Here is a 22,583-nt window from a genome sequence, read left to right on the forward strand (position 1 = left end):
AGCCATATGACCCATTTTGCCACAATAGTAGCATTCAACATTGCTGTTTGCATTTTGGCTTCTCTGCCATCCACCACGGCCTCTTTGGCTCCCCCTGCCTCTAGAGTTACCACGTCCTCCTGCATAGGACTGGTTTTCTTGCGTTTGCTGCATATTCTGATTTCTACCACGGCCTGCAGATCGGCCTCCTCTACCTCTGCCTCTACCTCTGCCAGCATTTGAGTAGAAGACAGTTTCTTTTGAAGTTCCTGCTGAAGAAGATGCACCCCCATTTCTCTGCTCTTCAGAAATTAGAAGAGCAATCAACTCCTCAAAATCAGGAAAGTTTTCACGGACGGCAATGGATGTCCGGAACTGTGCATAATCCTTTCCTAGACCATTCAAGGTCACAGAAACCAAATCATCATCATCCACTGGCGACCCAATGGAAGCAAGTGCATCTGCAATTTTCTTCACTTTCATGTGGTAGTCATTTATGCTCAAATTTTCTCTCTGCACATTGTGCAACTCCTGTTTGAGTTGCATTTTCCTGGCTTGCGTATTTGTGCTATACATTTTTGCCAAAGTATCCCATGCCTCCTTTGGCGTATTTGCATCCTGAATATGCACAATCATGGAGTCCGAAATACTGATAGACAGCCAGTACATAACTTTCCTGGCTCTCTCATGCCATCCTTTGAATGCCTGCATTTCATGTTGACTGGGAACATTAGGAAGAACAGGTTCTTCTTCATTTCCTGTAATGAATTCCCAATAGCCTTTTCCCATCAAGAAATTCGTCATTCTAAACTTCCATGCTTGGAAGTTGTTCTTGTCAAGCTTTTCAGTGACAATCTGTGAAAGAGAATCAGATGCCATTACAGAACACTGCAAAATATTCTGTCACTGCAAAAAACACAGCTTTTGCCTCACACGGGCAGATTTGCAAAACCGACGAGAGTGGTATTTCACCACACAGTCACTTCCTAGTGACGATTTTGCATCAACAGGCAATAGGCATGAATCTGCAACTCCCAATATCTCTGCACACAGGCATACGATGCAATTTCTGCGGCACCTTTCCACCGACTAGCCACGCAGTGGTCGCACAGCAAAAAACAGGGCCTTTTTCTGAGTGCCTGCGAAGAAGTTCCGCCTTCAAAACGGGCCCCGAAACGGCCTCAAATCAGAAAAATAAAGTCACTAAGGGCTTTGCCCACTCCCGCAGCATATACTGCGCTCTCGCCACACCGCGAAGGGCGTCTCAATCTGAAACAGTGCACTCCTGCACTTCTGGCTGTGCTACCTGCAGAGATTTGCTCCCAAACTCGAAATAGGAAAGCAACACTGGTCCTCTTAGCAGGACACCACGAACTTGGCTTGCTTTCTTGAGCTCCTTACCACGAACAAGGCTCTGATACCATGTGAAGATTATGGGAGAGAGGGAAGGAGTCTCACTTGCGGCTTTCTCACATGCACAATGGGGGAATACACACAAAGGTGGAGGCTGAAAACAGTTTTTCTCTTCTTAGTTGTGTAAGCCAAAAGAACTCTAGTACAAAGAAATAGAAGAACCCTATATGTGGGTCTCAAACCAAACTCAACTAACTAAGGTGGCATACTAACTGAGCCACAAACTAGAGTAGATAAGGATAGCTGTCATCCAACTATTATTCGTGGGCGGTGTACCAACCGCATCTCCAGCTAACAAGTCGGTGACATAAATACACAACGGTCACCCTGGCATATCACGAGTGGAGCTCGATATCTCAACAGGGTCTCCACTGAGACACTAGATTCCTATTCCCCCCCTTTGGGATGAGATGAATGAGACCATTTGTAAGTAAATCAGGCATCTCACCAGAGTCCCACACGCCCTACAGGGCTGATGTAATGCGATCACCAATCTGCTCCCAAAAAGTAATAAAAAAGGAAGGGGTAAGTCCATCCGAACCTGGGCACTTGCCCTTGTGAAGGGCAAGCAATGCAGTCTTGAATTCTGCATTGGTGAAAGGTGCATCCAGAGAACCATATATCTCATCCTTCACCAATACAGGGATACACTGCCAAATAACCTCTCTGGCATCATCTATGGCATGTGTGCCCAGATCTGCAATAAGAAGGGATGCAAAAAATTCTGAGGCTATACGCATAACGGCATCCAGATCTGACTGTAAAACCCCGTCTGAGTCAACAAGCTGCGAGACACTATCTCTACTATGTCTGGGCCCATGAGTAGAGAAGAAGTGTTTGTTGACCCTGCCACCCATCTGAATCCAAAATGATTCCCGTGCATAAAAGGCATTTTTTGCTCTCTGATCCAATGATGTTTGCATATGAGCCCTTGCTGCAGCAAGGCGCTCCTGAATCCAAGCATCAGTGATGCCTCTTCTGCTCTTTCCTCTGAAGGGACGCTAACTGCTGGCGTATACCAATCTCACTTCTGAGAATCTCACGTCTCTTGGACTCAGCGATTGTATGATAATAGTCACTAATTCCAGATATGGCTGTAGCTACTTGAGATGGGCGGACAACTCCACCCTGTATGTGAGAAACCCAAATCTGTAAAATATCCTCCGTGAGGCTCTCCTCTACATACAAAGCATCTGGAATCCTGACACTGGCAGAGCGTCCTCTTCGATGAGGCTCAAGAATCTGCAATACCACTGGAAAATGATCTGAGGTGGAAACCCCAATAGAAATGCATACAGATCCGCCCCTGTCAAGTGCCCAATTGTCTGCATAAAATCCGTCAATACATGCATGGATGGGCATATGTAATCTCCTGCTCAACAAAGAGTACACGAGTGATTGTGGCATTGTCACGCTACCTGAACAAGAGGGCCTCTGCTCGCTAGACCACCCAGCCACGGATTCCTGAGAGTCACCTGAACTTACTTCCTTTTTCAGTTCCTTCTGGAATCCTTCCTCCTAGCCTAGTGCCTGCCACATGGTGTTCTCTTGAGTGCCATGTGTCCATTTGGACCTTAGAGTCTCTATGCCCATTTAGGCCTTACTTATGCACTCCGTATTGATGCAAGCACTATCGAGCCCTCTGGTTTCTTGCTTCACCATAACCACACTAGAAGATTCCGGGATTATGGCTGACGTAACATTCCCTTCCCCTTAAGAATTGTTTACGTCCTCGAAAACAAAATTGGGAAACCTCCTCTGGAGACTGCTTACCTTTTCCCATGTTGAACTTTCTTCAGATCTATCTTCCCACTTAACTAGACATTCTTTCCATATAGTATGTCGCATTCTTTTTCTTATGTATCTAAAATTTTTTCTGGTTCATGTGGTAAATATGCGGGTTCAATAAGTTCAACTAGGACGTCATTTCCAATGAGATTATCATCATCTCCTAATTTTCTTTTTAGCCTACTAACATGAAAAACTAGATGTACTCTACATCCCTCAAGTAAGGCTAATTTGTAAGCAAGTTCTCCAATCCTCTTAAGTATTGTGCATGGTCCACAATCGCGCCCGCTAGATGGCTGCGCCCGCGCCCACCTAGGAGACAACTTCGGACATTTACCTGTTTTTAGAGATTCTGAAGATTCATGTACCTTAAGGTAGACTTTCTCATTTACTTCAAACTCTAACTTTCTACGCTGGGGGTTTGCGTAACTTCGTGCTCTATCTTGAGCTCTTCTTATGCTATCTTTAGCTAACTTAAGCATTTGATTCATATCCTCAAGAAAGTCTTTGGTCGCTTGAACCTTCTCTTTTTCAAGTCCCCCTATCATTGGGGCTCTAGGTTAAAATCCATACATCATCATGAATGGACTAAAACCTGTAGCTGAATGTTTGGCATTGTTATATGCAAAGTCTAATATGGGCAAATACTGTTCCCAATTAGTTTGCCGTTTATTTACATATGCTCAAAGCATATCCTCAATTATTTGATTGACCCTTTCAGTTTGACCATCACTCTGTGGATGATCCGCAGTGCTCATATTCAATGAGGTTTCCAACCTCTTAAACACAGCCCTCCAAAAATGGCTGTTAAATTTGCTATCCCGGTCACTAACAATACCGGCAGGTAGCCCATATAGTCTATAGATATGCTCCACAAATAGCCTAGCTAATTCTGGAGTTTTAGCATCTTCACTGACAGGAACAAAATCTTGGTCAACCGATCCACAATTACCCACACAGAGTTGTGCCCCCTCTATGTCCTAGGTAGTCCCACAATGAAATCCATGGAGATACTTTCACATTTGCCAGATGGAATCTCCAATGGGTGTAGGAGACCTCCTACCTTAAGGCGTTCAGCCTTAATGACCTGGCATTTTTGGCACTTCAATACATAATCCTGGACGTCCTTACCTATTCCAAGCCAAAAGAATTGTCTTTTCAGAAGTACATATGTCTTCTGAATTCCCGGGTGTCCAGCACTCGGACTATCATGACATTCAAAAAGGATTTGGCGCCTAATGTCATTATCATCCGGGACACATACTCTGCCCTTGTAGAGTAGGTAGCCATCTTCAATAGTATATTTTCTCCACTTGATTCCTTTATAACAAACTTGTGGTGTGTCGCCATTTCCATGCGACTCCTCAGTATAAGCCTCTCGATTAGTTGAATCCCTATTTTTAATTGCTTTCCATATTTCAGAGAAGTGAGGATCAAATTCACATTTCCCTTTTAAGAACTCTAGGAAATCATTCTGAAATTGAGTAAAACTCAATTCATTAACAATTGGCATTCGGCAAAGAGAGTCTGCTACCACATTAAACTTTCCTTTCCTATATGTCAATTTTATATCAAACTCTTGCATTAACTTAGCCCATCTTGCTTTTCTACCTTTAAGCTCTGGCTGATTAGCAATCCATTTAATGCTTTCTTGATCAAAGATGATACTCAAATTTTGCACCATATAAATAGTGCCTCCACTTCTTTAAAGCATAGATTATAGCATATAGTTCCTTCTCATATGCCGAGTAATTCCGTTGGGCACGATCTAGCTTTTTGCTTTCAAAAGCTACTGGTCAACCTTTTTGTATAAGTACTGCCCCAACAGCAAAATCACTGGCATCTGTCTCAACCACGAATGGTTCATTGGGATCCACTACTTTTAAGACAGGAGCTGCCGCTATAGCTACCTTTAATTTTTCAAAACTTCTCTTTTGAGGTTCATCCCATACGAAGGTGCTTCCCTTCCCCTTAAGTTGGTCTGTCATCGGAACAGCAATCTTAGCATAATCTTGGATGAATCTTCTATAGATTCCTGACAAACCTAAGAATATCTGTAATTCTTCTAGATTTGTAGGATGTGGCAGACCAAGGTGAAATACTTGTTTGGATTTGGCCCTTTTTAAGATATTTCGTTAACTGTCTTTCGACCTCATGTTCCTCCGTTTGACTAAGCCTATATGGGGGTTTACAAACTGGGGTAGATCCAGGAATTAAATCTATTTTATGATCTACTTCTCTCATGCTTTTTAACATTACAAAAAACAACATTACTTCTTTCCGATGCAGAAGACATAAAGTCACCAATAAAAGTAAGTTCACAAAGATATACCTCGCATTCTTCTTGGTGTAGTAGTCGTTCCAATTCCATCGAACAAATAAGAGGAGAGTTAGGCACATCATGTTCTCCTTGAATCTGAAAGACTCTACCCTCTTTTTCAAACATAATGGAGTTATTAAGATAACTCCTCTGTAAGCTATGCCCAAGACTATACAGCCATTCTCGACCAAGCACTACATCTGTTCGGTCGAGATGCATGATTTGGAAATTCAAGGCATCCTGATAGCCTTGAATATCCATCTCTACACCATATATCATGGTGTCCCAAACTTTTTTATCACTGCCCTTTGCCAAAGAGACCACATATTTATGGGCACTGGGACTCTCAGGCAATTTTAATTTCTTAACTAACGAGTAGTTTAAGAAATTATGTGTTGCACTATCATCGACCATCACTCTTACTCTTTGCCCCTTAATTTTTTCATGCATCCTCATTAAATCATGAGGACCAAAGGTGGGCTGCCACATTGCCGATGATAGACAGCACATGTGGGTGCTATCCTCATGATAGACCTCTACCTCAGTGTACTTTTCAGTACCATTAAGCGGTAACACTTGCACCGCATGCACTTGTTTTTGTGGAGGTCTATTTGGGGCTTTAGCTCCTGCTGGTTTATTTTTAGGACATTTCCAAGCAGCATGGTCTTTGCCCAAACATTTGAAGCAAAATCTCCTGGCCCTTTCATAATCCTCTTTCTTCAAGAGAGGATAATTTTGTGTTTGAGGTTTCTTAGGTGGTGCCTGAGGAACCTCCTTCTTAAAGTGCCCCTTCCTTTTCAAATTGGAAAATTTATTGAACTTTGGAACAAAACCTGTTTGCTTCGAAGTTCCAATTCTGAATTTCCCCGTCGTATCATCATATATTTGGGCATACTTAATGGCTTCCTCAAAGGTTTTTGGAGAATTTCTTTTCACCTCAACCTTATAAGTGTCTTTGAGACCTCTCACGAAACCCTTTATCTTTTGGAATTCATCAATTCCCTTCAGCTTAAGGATTGCCTCCCTATAATTCGCTATGTACTGGATTAGAGTGTTTTTTCCCATAGTGCAATTGTCCCAAGCCTCCCACGCTCTTTCTAATTCATTTTCTGGTAAAAACTCTTTTAGGAAGGCTTGTTCAAACTCAATCCAATATCTAGGAATTTTATCACTCTCCCTGAGGCTCATCCACCATTTATAGGCTTTATTTCCAAGGAAAAGACTTGCTTCCATGACTTGATTTTCAGGAGGTGTATTCCTGAGTCGATGAAAGTCTTGCCATTTTTGCAAGAACGTATTAATCGCATCTTTATTACGCTCCTTTTCTTCCCCATTGAAAATTGGCGGTTTTGAGTCCTTAAGGATGTTCGAGGTTTCTCTAAGTCGAGAGGTAGACCTCTCCACTTGATTAGGAGGAATCGGTGATTTTTCAGTAATAGATACCGATTGAGAATCGGCTATCTTAGTTATAGCTTCAGTTAGGGTTTTTAATGTTTCACTGATAACTCCTAATTGTGTTTCTATATTTTGCGTTCGAGTTTCAAGTTTAGTGAATTCCGCATATGGAATTCCATAATCACCATAATCAATATCCTCCATTTCTACATTATCCTCTTGAGTTTCAGTTTGTACCTCCTCATGTATTTCCTCTCTAACTATTGCTTTTCCCTTTCTAGCCCTTTCCTCGGCCTACCTAATCATACCACCCCTTTCTAGAGTTGTCATTTTAAAAAAATATATTTTCCAGAAAATGTAAAGCAAAGCGCTTTATATCAGATAGAAAAATGTGATGCCCACTTTCCTGGTATTTGTTCAAGGCATTGGATTCGTCTTGAAAGTCGTCTTGCTTTCTTTGATTGTTGATCTTGCCTTCGCTTTCCTTGAACTCGATCCCTAAAATCTTCTTTTAACTCCGACCTCTTGTGCTTTCTTCGGTCTCAAAATCCTCGCCTCGATCTTCTTCTTTAATTTGGTGAGGCTAAAGGAATGATATGGACCTTAGGATTTTCTTTAAAGATATAGAGGATTAGAGAGGTTAAAAAGACTATGGGAGACCTTAAATGACGTGGCATTTGCTATGGGAGATCTCGAATGACGTGGCTTTTATAAAGGTTATAAAACCTTTGTATGGCATGGCGACTCTCTGTAGTTCTGCAGACAGAACCTGGGCATCGAAAGCTCTACAAACGGAACCTTGGGCGTTGAAAGCTCTACAGACAGAACCTCGGGCGTCGAAAACTCTGCAGACAGAACCTCTACGCCATCGCTCCAGCTAATGAGTGTAGTTATTCCATGCTCATAGACACTGCATAGGCAGTGCACACCAAGTGTACTGTGCGAAGACAGCTGAAGGCGCATTTATGCTCCAAGCTGAACTTTGAAGCCCCCAACCTTGGGCTTGGAGCATCCATTAAAACTTGTCTCTAGCGAATCTTTGGAGTCTCGATTCTCTCTGAGCTTGGAGCTGTGGCGTTGGACCTTCAAGGCTAGAGCTCTGGATCTCCTTATGCTTTTATTCAAATGTTGCACGGCCGCACATACAACGATACCAGTAGTAAATGCTCTCGTGTCCCACTATGGTTCTAAAAATAATCAAAGGCTGCACCATCGCTCAGACCTGCTATGCTTACTGTTGCACCGATTCGCGGATTCTTCTTCCTATATGCAGGACCATTGCCATTAACTTCTGTTTCGCAAAGCGTGCAACCACCCATTTTTTGGCTGTCAGTACTTCAGCATCAGCAGTTCATCAATTCTGGCTCTGATACCAATGTCACGCTACCTGAACAAGAGGGCCTCTGCTCGCTAGACCACCCAGCCACGGATTCCTGAGAGTCACTTGAACTTACTTCCTTTTTCAGTTCCTTCTGGAATCCTCCCTCCTAGCCTAGTGCCTGTCACATGGTGTTCTCTTAAGCGCCATGTGTCCATTTGGACCTTAGAGTCTCTATGCCCATTTAGGCCTTACTTATGCACTCCGTATTGATGCAAGGACTATCGAGCCCTCTGGTCTCCTGCTTCACCATAACCACACTAGACGATTCCAGGATTATGGCTGACGTAACAGGCATAACATGAAAGGCATCATCAAACCAAGTGTCCTTGCCACTGTATTAAAAGAGAAAGGCATCCCAGGCTGCCCTCTCCAAAGAGTGAATTCCACCCTGTTTGCCTCCCTTTTTGTTTGATGGTAATTCAACCATGTTGAAATCACCACCAATGATCCAGGAATCTGCAATGGGGCCCAAGAGAATAGTTCCTTCCAAAAAAAGATCCTCTCCCCTCTGTTGTTGGGGGCATAAAGATTGAGAAGAACAATCTTACACCCTCCAACCAAAATAATGATCCATTGAGCTCTAGAGGGGGAGATAATACCATGACCAGTGACCAAGGGAAAAATAGAAGGAGAGACCGAAATGCAAGTACCTCCCCTTGTGCCCATAGTAGGTGACCAGAAGGTATATCCTAAGAGCAGTTTCCCAGACTTAGCACAATCATTGACATCCAACTTGTGTTCCTGGATAAAAAGGATATCAATAGCACCTCCAGTGACACCTGGATGAAGCTGATTCCGGATCAGCTGCCTACGGCGATGGTGTGGAACTCCGCCTAGGCCCTGTATGTTCCAACTGACTATCCTCATCGACGGGAGGATGCTGGATGGAAAGGATAACCCGACCTAGTAGAGGAGACCAGCTTCCCCCAGGCCAAAACACTACTGAGGGTAGGAAACTCAACAGGTGAAAGGATCCCCACACCTGCTGAGGGGGAGGCCCTATCAAAAGGAATCCCAATGACCGGGACCCCTAAGGTGGAAGACACAAACTCTTTCTCATCCATGAAAGTCGCCGAATCTACCAGTCGAAAAAGAATTCTTGAGAAGCAAGTCTGGTCGAGGAGTGCGAAGAAGACCTGCACTCATGGAAGATGGATGAGAAGGACCTGCTAGGCCTCTATCAGCAGAACTGGGGCTGGGGGTTGAGGAAGCCTGTGGCGGGCTGAGGAGGCTTGTGGTGGGGCTGAAAAGGGATCTGGAGTCCTCATCTGTGCATGCACTCCCTCGATTGTCCTGACTGTGGTAGGAACAGTCTGTGGGGAAGAAGTATCGGAAGCCCCCTCGTGATCTGAAACCAAAGTGACTGGGGCATCTGAAGGCCGCTCCTGATGTGAAACTGTAGTGTCGGGGGCTGTAGCAATATCCATCTCTGGAATCTGGATGGCGTCTGTATGAACCTGATCAAAGGTCTTCTCCTGAGGTAAAGGAGCCACTCTAATCGCTCTCCATCATGGTACTGGGTGTGCTGCGGGGTTTGGGCACCCTGCTGCCCCTTGTGGTCCTGGGGTGCACGAAGCAGGGTGCCCTGCTGCTCTCGGTGGTCCTGAAGTGCATGGTACAGGTGCAGTCGCGGTAGTACGTGAAGGAGCTGCACCAAAAGACCTCTTGGGTCTTTTTCTCTTCCTTAAGCAGTCTCTAGCAAAGTGCCCAAGTGTCCTACAGATCCTGCACTGGTCCTGTCTACCTGTGATCTCGACTCTCTGTCGAAAGAGAGAGCCATCTGGACGTTGAAGCATAATGTGGTCATCTGAATGTTAGGGTCAGAGACAATGACCCTAAGTCGAGGCACCCCGTCCGCTCTGATTGCTTTGCCGAGGAAGAAGGCATGTCAGGAAGGGGAGGGATCTCAGTGACCACTCCGAAAGTGGCTCCAACAGTACCAAGAATTCGATAGTAGACTTGAGGAAGACCAGGGAACCTGATGAACAGAGATGTGACCTGGCTGTCCTCCTCTACCGGATCGAAGCCCAAGGTGTAGGGCAAAAGAAAAATCCTCCTCGAACCCAAGGCCAAAGGATTAGCTTTGAGAACAAGGGCTGTGGACTCATGGAAGTCAAAAACAACCTGGAAAAATCCTCATCCCAAAAGTCGAATATCCCTAAGGTGTGGGGCAAGATCTCCTAGTAATGCCGCCAGCATCCAGTCTCTAACCTGTGATCTGGAAGGGTGTGACCCAAAGATGCATGCGAAGAGTGATGTGGAGCTCTCGAGCTCTACATCTTTTTTAAGCTGCTGCAACTCGTCTTCTGAAAATATGACGGTTCTCACGGCCGGTGGGGGTGGACGAAGATTGGCTGAATGGGGATCCATTCGCCGATCGAAGTGAAAAGGCCGATTCAAACACTGTAATTACTCCGTCCGTGAAAATGCTGCCTAGGACACCCTGGAACAAGGGCGCAAGAAGGGGAAGAAAAGTGGAGAGGGGAAAATAGAAGAGGGAGGCGAGTTGCGGGTAGGCAAGAGAGGGTTAGGAAGGGGGCGGAGGAGAGGGAGGGCGGGGTGCGGGGTAGGAAGGGGTGAAGGAGGGGGCAGGGGGCAAAGGAGGGGGGCGGGAGGGGAGGAAAAAGGCAAGGGCAAAAGGCGGGGGGGGAGGGGGGAGCGATCAGGGGCAAAGGAGGGGGCGGGGGAGAGGGAGGGAGGGGGCGGGAAGGGAAGGAGAGGGGCGGGGGAAAGTAGGGGCAGCAGACGAGAGGGGAGGGGGGTGGCGGGAAGGGCAGGGGCAGGCAGGGGTGAAGGAGGGGGTGGGGGAGAGAGAGGGAGGAGCGAGGGGGGGCAGCAAGAGCGAGGGGGAGGAGGGGTAGAGGGCGGGTGGGTGAGGGGCAGCAAGAGAGGGCAGCGAGGGGAGAGGGAGAGGGCAGCAAGGGGGGGAAGGGAGGGGCAGCGAAGGAGGGCTGCGAGGGAGGGGAGAGGGCAGCGAGGGGGGGAAGGGAGAGGGCAGCGATGGAGAGGGCAGAGAGGGGGGGAAGGGAGAGGAGCTGCGAGGGAGGGGAGAGGGCAGCGAGGGGAGAGGGAGAGGGCAGCAAGGGGGGGGAAGGGAGGGGCAGCAAAGGAGGGCTGCAAGGGAGGGGAGAGGGCAGCGAGGGGGGGAGGGAGAGGGCAGCGATGGAGAGGGCAGCAAGGGGGGGAAGGGAGAGGGGGGGCTAGCGAGGAGGAGGGTGAGGGAGGGGCAGCAGCTTCACGGGGAGGAGCAGCAGCTCTCCAGGGCCTTAAAGGACACTCGGTGAGCCTGTTGGGATTGTAATTAATCAAGATATGAAAATTAAAAAATGCTTGTAGATTCTACCTTGAGTACTATGCTTTGGTTGTTTCTTTAATAGGAGGTTACATATTATGTACTTGTGTATATGTATGTATAATACATATGCATACATGGATGGATGACTATGGCACATGCATGCTATAGGGGAAAAAATTTTACGAGCTTTAAAAAAAAATCTACGAGCTGTTTTTAGATCCCCAATCACACCACCCTTAACCCAACACACACACACACACACATACACAATCTTCCAACTCCAAAGAGACCAAGGATCCTACATTAAAGGAAGGAAAATTTTCATGAACTTTTCAGGCTTCTTGGAGAGTATGCAAACTTTTTTCACACATTTGCACCTAGGTATTAGGCTATATCTATGGATTACATGGACATTAAATTTATTGGTATAAATCCTAAATACCTATATATGCAATTATCAATTTCTCGATATACCTCATGGTCAAGATATCAAGGATTGCATATGAGGTTAAAAGTATATATATATATATATATATAGTATAATCCTTTGCAAAAAATCCAACCTTTTGATACACACATAATTTGGCATTTTTCACACCTGAAATGAGCTTAGAAGGCCCAAAAATCTTGGAAAAGACTGTAAATATGGATATCTTTCGACGATTTTTAAAAAACTCGACAAGGAAAAAAGTGCACTTGCAGCATCTGGCTAGAGTCTACGCTAGCGCATGCTCTAGCCGAGACTCTAGGGTTTTTGGGCCTTTTGAGCTCATTTCCAGTGTCAAAATTTCCAAGTTATGCATATATAAAAAGTGTTAATTTTTTCAAAGAAATTAGAGCTTCCAAAGGTTTTATCCGATGATACTAGAATTTCTCATTTAAACATTGAGGGCTTCATTAGAGGCATCAAGGTCACTAAATACATCATTGCATTAAGAGAGCTCATCAATAGCCTTCATCACCATATACGTTGAGAATCTGATCATGCTCGTATTGGATATGTACCAACACTTATCAAAGGAAAAAATTTAATGTAATGAGAACTTTGTTGCTAATCTATATCATTATCCTTGTTTCTAGGATTGAGGACGATCTGGAAAGGTGTTGCTAGGATTTTCAGTATCTTTCATACAACACCTTTCTATATGACCTGGGGTTTAGTAGCTTGGTTATCTCTTACGGGCCCTCAGGTGTTTTTCGAGGGACATGATCCAAATCCAGCTCTCATTGTACGGCGACACTCAATGGAGTCTTGTTCCCTCCAGAATGTTCCCTCGCTCCTTTCAGAGCTGCTCATGCCTCAGTAGACACAACTTGGGAGATTCTAGCCACCATTGCAGCTTGGCATATTTGGAGAGCCAGGTATACAGAGGCGATGGAGGGTATCCAGGTTCGCCCTTCCCAGGCTATGGCCAGTATTTGGACTGACATAGTACACACTCTGATGGCCATATGGGCGAGCATGTAGGGATCCTCCAGAGCAGCCCCTACCAGGAGAGTTACTTTTTTCAGAGTTTGGAGAGGGTGTCCTTTCTTCTCTGAATCTCCCTCAGGGTTGAGGTGGCATTTTCAGCCTCCGCCTTGGTTTTTTATTAGTACCTTTTGAGCTGTTTTTTTTCCCTCATGCATAGCATGATGTACTCCTGCATTTGAGCTTGCTCTTGCGGTCTTCATTCATACTTCATGAAGTAATTTTCTTGAAAAAAAATCAAAAAATAATCCTTGTTTCTAAGAGCATTATACACTACTTAGGAGTGTTAGTAATGGTCATGGTACACTAAGATTTATGTTTTAAAAATATATATCAACTGAGATTTATGATTTTAAAAAATACATCAACATTTATCAAAATTTCATTAAATATACCCATTAAATGTTAGGGATTTGCAATGTGTAGGAGGGGGATGTCAAAGAAGCTCACAAGTTTTATTAACTTCCCTAAAAAGCTCGCAACAAAAAGCTCGCTGAAAAATCACGTACCATGCAATAAAGAGGCACAAGAAAATCTAGGAAATACATTTCCCCCCGTTTGAAGCCCTCTTTACCCATGCCATCGAGTGTACAAGTAGGGTATTGTTGCAGATAGAGAGACTCTCAAGCAATCACTATGTCGTCAGGGCGTTGACCACATGTCGACCAGGTGTTGACATGTCAACCATATGTCGTGAGGTGTTAACCACACGTCGACCATGCGTCGACACATGTCAACAATATGTCAACTTACCATACCCAGGGCGATCTCACCTCGAGCTATGCACATGGAGCAATCAGGGGCATTAACAATAGCTGCACATGACGAAGATGTCGTTCATTGGTTCAGTGGTGTAGTGGTCTAGCTCACATGCACATGGAGTATTTATACCACCCCAACTAGAAGAGGTTGGTGAGGCAGGAAGCCGCCCAAGCCATTAAGAGAGCCAACGGCGCAACGGCTATCTCCAACGGCTAAGCAAATAGGAGGATCACCAATCAAGAGAAAGGGGAGAGATTCTTAGCGAGGGAAGGGACCCTCCAAGGCACATGGTTGAGGATGAAGGAGAAGGGGAGGATTGGGGGAGGAGAGAACATCCAGCATTTAGCATTTAGCATTCAACATTCGGCATTTGAGAGAGAGAAGAGAGAGGAGAGTGTGGGGAGAGATAGAGGCTGGAGCTACGAGCTCGCTGAGAGGAGAGTGCATGGAGAAGATAGAGACTTGAGCTACGAGCTTGCCCGTTGTAGCCTTGTGTCCATTATAAAGATAGGCCTATGTTCTTTGGCAAATAGTGGTTTGTATACTTCGGCCAACCTAGTCGTCTCTCTCATTCTTTCTGTTTCCCTAGCATATGGGGATTGTTCATTAGTCTCCCCGAAACTTGCCTTGCGTTCATTTTGTGGACTTCTCATTCCAATGTGACCGTCACTTTGCATAGTGCACTCATACGACGCGATTCACTGCATTACAACCTACGACACCCACACATCATAGTGCACTTCACGTGATCCACTGCATTAGAGCTTACAACACCCATGCTTCTCACACTAGTGGCCTTTGGCCTCCAGTAACACCTTTGTAAGGGATACGAACTCCCTCCCTTAAACAATTTATGGCGATCACAGTGGGACACTACTGGTGTTGAGTAGCAAGAGGAAAGTGGAGTTCTACGGTCCTCAAGGAGAGAGTTCTTATGCCGAGTAGTTCTGATATCCTAAAAGGAGCTAGTGAGAGAACTAGGAGGTACTTAAGGAGAGTGAAGAGGAGACTTATGGCCGCCCGAACTCGATACAAAAAGCATTACGCAAGACAGAAGTTCGTGTAAGTCCTTAGGGCAAGCACAAAGTGAACCTATTGGAGCAGTAGCCCAAGCAAGTAACTTCATCGAAACTCTCATCGATCTAGACCAACAAGATCCTTGGTAGTCAGATCGAGACTCTAGAGAAGAAGAGGTACAAAGCAGAGAACGGGTGAAAGAGGAAAGTACTAAGGACAAGGGCTCCTCAGAAGTGCATCACCCTCTACTTTTGCAACTGTACTGCCTATAGCATATGCACTACCGTCTCTTTCCTCTATGGCTACATCAGTAGTAACTTCACTAGTGTGATCCTCTGCACAGGGTTTTGCCTCATCAGCCTCTCCACTGTATGTCTCCATGGTAGCCAGATTTAGTACTGCTCCATTGGGGGGCCCTTCAGCTCTGACACCCGCTTCAGCTTCTGGGCTAGGTATGGTGGTTTCAGTCCTGGAGAAAAAACATCTTAGACTTCTTGAGTTACTCAACAAGGTCCACGTGAAGACTTAGAAGTTCAAAGGTCACCTCCATGAGGATGAAGAAGCTCATGTGAGGAAATTTATCATGCCATGCAAAGCCAAAGGTGTGGAGAACGAGCATGCCTTCCTACACATCTTTCTATCGTCATGGGAGGATGCAACACATGTATGGTATAGTCAATTTAAGGCGTAGCATATGAGTTCTATGATGTTGGTGCATTGGTTTTCTAGACCGCTGAGTTGGCCATGTATCCATGCTCAGACATGAGCCTCTGAGTCATGTTTGGGACGTAAAGCCATGTGAGTGCTTAGTCCGACCTTTGAACCATGCTCAGCCTTCAGCCTCCGAGTTAGCATGAGAGCCATGTCTAGCTCAGACATTGCACAAAGTAGTAGATACTGTCATTGTCATATTCTGTCCTTGGTTCCATTCCAATAGTCACTCACCTTTCCTCCACATGGGGGGGGCTGTTAGGAAATGGAGTCAAGATGAGTCAGTTTGGTTGTTCTAGTGTGAGTTCTATCTAGTGTGTCCTGTGGATGCCACGTGTCACATTGGGAGTTATCCCATAAACATTGGTGTTCATATGTGTGTATGTGTTCTATAAAAGACCTGTACTTGTCTAGTGTCAAATCAATCAAGTATCAAGCCTACAATCTCTTTGGTCTACATGTGAGTACTTTCATTTTGGTTCATTGCTCTAGGTATTTCATTTCCATTTCATTATGTCTTTCTTTGAGTATGACTATCTCTCTCCCAAGCCTACCCTCTCTCTCTCTCTCTCTCTGCCTCTCCACCATGTACCTTCACCAACCCCTTCTTCTCCAGCCCCTCTCCTCACTCCGTCCCTACATGGCACCCCCCCCTCTCTCCCTAGCTACAGTCCCCCCCCCCCCTTTCCATCGCCTCACCCCTCTATCCCTAGCTGTGCCCCCTCTCTTTCCCTACCTGCCACCCCCTCTCTCCCTCCATCTCCTCTCCCTTGCTGACATCCATCCCTCTTCCTGCATCCCCTCACTCACCTCTCTCCCTCTCTAGCTACACAACCCCCCTCCCTCCCTACCTCTCTCCCCCCCTTCTCCTCCTGCCTTCGCCCTTTTCCTCAATAATTGCTTCATCCCGCCTACCGCCTCCTTGGCAGCTCCCTTATTGTGGCACCCTACTCCCACCTTCATGGTGCCTTCGATCATGGTGCCCCCCTCCTTCGTGGCTCCTTTTCACGTTGATAGGACAAAATCTGTATCAAGTTTTTGAGCACTGTATATAGCTGTGGGTAGGCACATAGTTGTACACATCTAGGGTAGGTGTGGGCTTTTTGGGGTCATAGTGCCAAATGGTGTGGACAAATGGAGAGTTTGTGTCGATTACAAGCCTTTGAATGTAGTGACAAAGAGAAACCACTATCCTCTGCCTTTTCTGGATGATATTCTTGATAAAGTGGCGGGTCATGAAATGTACAGCTTGTGTGACGGATATTCAGGGTACTTCCAGATAGCCGTAGCCTAGGAAGATCATGGGGAGAAGGCAGAGAGGAGGCGAAGACGGAGTAGAGGCAGAGGAGGAGGCGGAGAGAAGGGCAGAGGCGGAGCTGGAAGGGCGGAGGGAGAAGGCGGTAGGCAGGTCGGGCAGCGGGAGCAGCCAAGGAGCGGGAGCTCAATCTATGCCTTTCTACTACCCATAGTTTTTTGCCACAAGTCTGACCTTGGTTTGTCAATGGTGAAGTACAAGTACTTGGTAGATATAGTACCCAAGTACTACACACCAAAATAGACTAAGTCCTAGACTATCCTACACCACCATATCATTGTATGTACAAGGAAAATGAAGAGGAAAGCAAAGAATGCAACTAATAGAAATGGAAATGGAAATAACTAAATGAGAAATGAAGTACTAAATCAATGAAGGACTTACATTGAGAAAGCTTGATGTTGACTCATATGATCACACAACACAAATACAACCTCATATAATCTAGACAATAGACACTAGAATACCAAAGTGCATATGCGATATCTCCGAATACGACACATGGCATCCATAGGACACACTAGACTAAAACCCATGCCCTTCCGCCATCGTCTCCCTCCTCTCCACCTTCATTCTGCCTTCCCCCCCCGACTCCACCTCCTTCTCCCTCCACCCCTCCACTTCACCGCCTCCCCGCCTCCTTCCTGCTTTCACCCCCCACTTCACCGCCTCCCCGCCTCCTTCCTACTTTCACCACCCACTTCACCGCCTCCTCGCCTCCTTCCTGCCTTCACCCCCCACTTCACTGCCTCCTTCCCACCTCCTTCCCACTTTCACCCCCCTCTCCGTCTCCACCTCTGCCTCAGCCCCCACCTCCACCTCTGCCCCTTTCCGCCTCCTCCATCTCCTCCCTGCCCCCCTCTGTGCCTCCTCCCCCTCCTCCTCCTTCCCGCCCTCTTTGCGCTCCCTTTCCCGACCCCCCCCCCCCCCCCGGTTGCTTTCTCCGCCTCGCCTCTTCACGCTGCCCCCCCGCCTCTTCCTATTCCACCTCTCTTCTCCACCACCTCCCTCCCGACTTTTCCATCCCCCCTCGCCTCACCTCTTCCTCCTCTCCGCCTCTTCTTCTCCTTCCTTCCTCTCATTCGCAGCAGGAGGAGCATTTGTGTTTGTTAGGAGGAAGAAGATCTTGGTGGTGACCTTTGGTCTAGCCAGAGGGGCTCTATGGCAACATCCTCGAATCCCACAGCCGTTAAGGTCCTTTTTTCTCCAGCTAACAAACAACAGATACAACAAGCAGTTCAGTCCCTCAAGGCGATTGTGGGCAGAATTGTAGGCCTCACACCCACAGGCAATAGGTGCGAGAGTGGATCCAGGTGAGCTTGGCACTAGAGGGTGACCACATTTAGGAGGTCACTATCTCTATGGAAGAGGTGTCTTCCTCATCCACCTGAGCTCCCCCGATACTACCTCGACACTTGTGGAGCAGAGCCCCATGCTCCTTGGCTTGCATTTGGTGTACCTCTTTCCTTGGTACCATGGCTTTACAGTGGAGGACGACACACCATGTTCCCCGTTTTCCGCTTACGCTTCGCTTCCCAGGCTCCCAAAGGAGTATAGAGCCATCCTCCCCTCCATTGGTTGGGCATTTGGCACCGTGCTCGAGTCTCCTGCAGATTCGGCTGCATCAGTGGTAGGAGATGAGGCTTACATCACCTCAGCCCTGCAGGGTGTTTGGGACTCGGGTGAGATGCCGGACTCACTCTCGGAGGGTCTCATTCATCTTATCCCAAAAGGAGGTTGCAGAAATTTAGTGTCTCAGTGGAGACCGATCACCTTACTAGGCACTTTGTATAAGATCTTGGCAAAAGCCATCAACCTGCAATTGCAGCCCATCCTGCCAGATCTTATACAAGATACACAGACATGCTTTGTCCATGGCAGAAGCATTTTTGATAACATATTCTCATTTTGGGAGGCTTCTGAGTGGGCTATGCATGAGGGCCATAGACTGGCAATTCTACTCTTGGATTTCAAAAAAGCATATGATAGGGTAGATTGGGGTTTTCTAGAGGGAACCCTTCTTCGCTTCGGATTTTCAGATTTGTGGATTAGAGGGGTTTCTGCTCTTTACAGGTCTAGGTACTCATTGGTGGAGTCAGGGGAGACAGGTTTCAGATATCCATATCAGTCCGACAGGGATGCCCTCTAGCCCCCTTTCTATTGTTATTTGTGGCTGAAGCTATGAGCCTCTATATCAGAGTTCAAGCTGATATTTTTGGGCTGAGACTTCCGTTGAGACAGGAAGAGGAGTTGCTGGACAGTGAGCTGGTAGATGACACGGCTATTTTTTTGGATGCCACTCCACAGACACTCACCTCTTTCAGGACAACAGCCTTGGATTTATTTTGCATTGCAGCAGAGGCTCACATTAACTGGAACAAATCCAATGGATTCTGGATTAGTGATGAGGACACTCCAGATTGGGGTGCTGATATTGGCTTTACTTGAATTTAGAGAGGTGTCTCCGTTAGGTATCTTGGATGCCAGGTTGAGGTGGGCATTTCTCCAGCACAGCAGTTCGCTCCCATGTTGGAGAGCATCAGGAGGAAACTCCTATTTTGGAGTTCAGCCAGACTTGACATTGCATCCAGAGTGGTGGTTGTAAACCAGGTACTATTGGCTACAGCCTGGTTTGTTTGCTCTTGTTGGTGTCCATCTACAAGCAGTATCGCTCAGCTCAAAAGACCTATCAGGAATTTTTTGTGGAGTTGACTAGACGGCACTTTAGATGTGATAGCCAGGGTGGCTTGGGAGACCCACTGAGAAAGGGGGCCTCAATATTATTGATCTAGACTTGCAGTGTAGAGACTTGCTCTGCAAGATGGTGGTCAGAGGTTTGATGCCTGGTCAGGAGCCATGGAAGGATTTTTTCTTACGTAGTATACAGACATTCACACCTTCTCAGGGAGGAGATTGGATGGACAGCCCTAGATGGATCTTTACATCAGCCTGTTTTAGATCTCCTACCTACCCTCTCATGGCTACCATTTTGAAAGCTTGGGACAGCAGCTTCTTCGGAGAGTTTCATCCTCCTCTTGTGAAGAAATTGACAGGCAGCCCGTCATGTGGAATGATTGCATACTAGATGAGCATGGCAGATCACTGTGCATGTCACATTATATGTAGTGGTCTAGATGGGAGTTGGGACTTGCATCCATGGTGGGTGCTTGGAAAGCTTTTAGGATGCTTCTAGAGGATCAGAGAGCTCATTCAGTTAGTCACCTCAGAGGAAGTGTAGCCAAGATGCAGCCATACCCGTGGAATGGATGGATACAGACCATTTGCCTATTTCAAAGTCCACCTGGTTGGGGGCTTTTTCGAGGACAGGTATCCCTCTGCAAGTTATAGCCTTGCGGGATACACATGAGGATACCCTTGTCTTTCAGGTTCATGTAGGAGGAAGACTCCACAGATATTCTGAAGACATTCTTTTGGAGGCTCCTTTTCAGCCTATCAGGATTGCAAGATACATGGAGATGGGTAGAGACTCACAGTGGTATCTTGATCCAGACTCCGTTCTCCTGGCTATTGGATCTTGGAGGCTTTGGTTGTATGGAGGTTCCCCTATTAGTTCCTTGCAGTGGGATCCAAGCGAATGGGAGTGGATAGATGCAGGGCACCGAGAGAAGAGCATCCCCTTCTTTCATTACACGGTCAGAAATGCCAGGAGATTCCAGCTCAGTTATAGAGGCTGGAGGCCCTCTAGAGCTCCTCATTGGGATACTTTTCAAATTTTTATAGAGATGCAGAAAAACTTTTGGAGGATACTTTGGAAATCCCTTAGGAATAGGAAAATCACGTTATTCATCTGGCTTACTATTCATGGAGGGATTGCAGTGAACCTGTGGAGATCCAGGTCCGGGGCTGACCCTACATGCCCTCGATGCCACTCAATAGTTGATTCAGTGCAGCACTGCCTTTGGGAGTGCACTCAAGTGAGGACGATTTGGAAGGGTGTTGCTAGGATACTTTGCATTTTTCATAGAGCACCCTTCTTCATGACCTGGGGATTAGTTGCTTGGTTGTCACTCACTGGTCTGTAGAATCCCGTAGGATAGAATAGATGCATCTTGCAAGAGGTATGAGAGCACAATGAAAGAAAGATGGTAGTTCTCTATTATGGATTGTGAGAGAGAGAACTCTATCTTATAGAAAGGGGGAGAAGGTAATACCTTCCCTACATAAGTGGCAATCAGCCCCTACATCAGTGGGAATCGGTCCCTACATCAATGGGATTGCCTTTGTCTTACATCATCACTTAGGTCACACAAACTAGACACATCATAGCACTTGATGTGCCTTTACAACGCACACAAACACACATGTGACTCCCCTAGATGCACACATGCACCATAGAGCAAGCCCTTGATCATACTTATCCCAACATACCCCCCCTCAAGGGGTTGCCTCTTGCAGTGTCAAGGATACATCTAGTCTCATAGTTTCTCATGCCATCTCATGGTGGTTAAGGATAAATCTATGGCTAGGATCTCATGCTAGCAAGGGTTCCCAAGGGTGTGAGGTTCACAAAAATGGGATAGTCAAAACACATATCAGAGGTGATTTACAAAAGACATAACATATTCTTTTTGCTAGCCATCTTCAATTCAAAGAAAGCAATCTTAAGTGACAATTTTGAGATGTGAGAGCTAGCACCAAAAATAATATCAAGCTTCTGCCAAGCTTCAGAAGGAGACTCCAAATTAGAAATGTGATGAATATAGTCATCTCCTAAGCCAAGAGCAATGATGCCATATGCTTTCTCCTCTCTAGCAGGATCTCGTGCTGGGCGTGTCGGAGCTGAGGATTCTCCAGCATTAGAGGCTGTTGAAGAAGAAGTTGAAGCAGGTTTGACAAGCCCCCAGAGGTTTTTCCTCATCAATGCAAACTTAACCTTCATCTGCCATGTGTGAAACCCTTTACCATTGAACTTATCCATATCCCCAAGAAGGTAGCCATGAGAGGGTCTAACCCAAAATGGATAGTGTCTACTCTCTCACAAGGCTAGAAAGAGTTGAAAAACTTCAAAGTACAAGCATTTAGTGTAGCAAAGACTTGTAACCAAATTCCATACTACAAAACAAAATGGAAATGATGCTTCAACTTGCATGCTTCATAGAGGTGGCTAAATGAAAGTATTCCAAGTAAATCCAGGTATAGCAACTTAAAGGGAAGCTGTAGCCACAATTGTACTGATGCTATTCAACACTTTAAAACATCATAAATGCTAAAGCAGCATCTAATGTAGCATCAAACTCACAACATTGTCAAAACTGTCCAAAACAGAGGCCTGAACTTGGAGGGTGAAAGTCTCACAGCTCATAGCTCTATTCAAGGGGATTTTTATGCAGGAAGAAAGGCCTTATACTAGAGAAGGTCCTCCACCAAGGAAGGGCGCAATGTTGCACGAGGTCGCCATAGCCAAGCTTGAGAAGACTGACTGGTTTTTTGTCTGTTGTGCCTCTCCCCCTGCCTCTAGAGTTACCACGTCCTCCTCCAAAGGACTGGTTTTCTTGAGTTTGCTGCATATTTTGATTTCTACCACGGCCTCCAGATTGGCCTGCTCTACCTCTGCCTCTACCTCTTCTAGCATTTGAGTAGAAGACAGTTTCTTTTGAAGTTCCTCCCGAAGAAGATGCACCACCATTTCTCTGCTCTTCAGAAATTAGAAGAGCAAACAACTCCTCAAAATCTGCCTGCCTGCACTCTCTACTCTCTGGCGAAAAAAGGATCATA

At 46.1% G+C, this 22,583-nt stretch overlaps 1 protein-coding gene across 1 annotated transcript in view; it reads right to left on the reverse strand.

Moving 5' to 3' along the window:
• LOC147890734 (intraflagellar transport protein 57-like) overlaps positions 1-22,583 on the reverse strand; it is a 264,145-nt gene that overhangs the window by 233,207 nt on the left and 8,355 nt on the right. The window contains exons 9-10 of the mRNA XM_087389811.1: positions 15,033-15,290; positions 7,665-7,805 (exon numbers count right to left, since the gene is read on the reverse strand). Coding sequence (XP_087245937.1) covers positions 7,665-7,805; positions 15,033-15,290 — 399 coding nt within the window. The remainder of the gene's footprint in view (positions 1-7,664; positions 7,806-15,032; positions 15,291-22,583) is intronic.

The sequence above is a fragment of the Dipteris shenzhenensis genome, chromosome 18 (genome assembly GCF_047967505.1).
Source record: "Dipteris shenzhenensis isolate YYH24624 ecotype China chromosome 18, Dip_SZ_1.0, whole genome shotgun sequence".
Classification (NCBI taxonomy): domain Eukaryota; kingdom Viridiplantae; phylum Streptophyta; class Polypodiopsida; order Gleicheniales; family Dipteridaceae; genus Dipteris; species Dipteris shenzhenensis.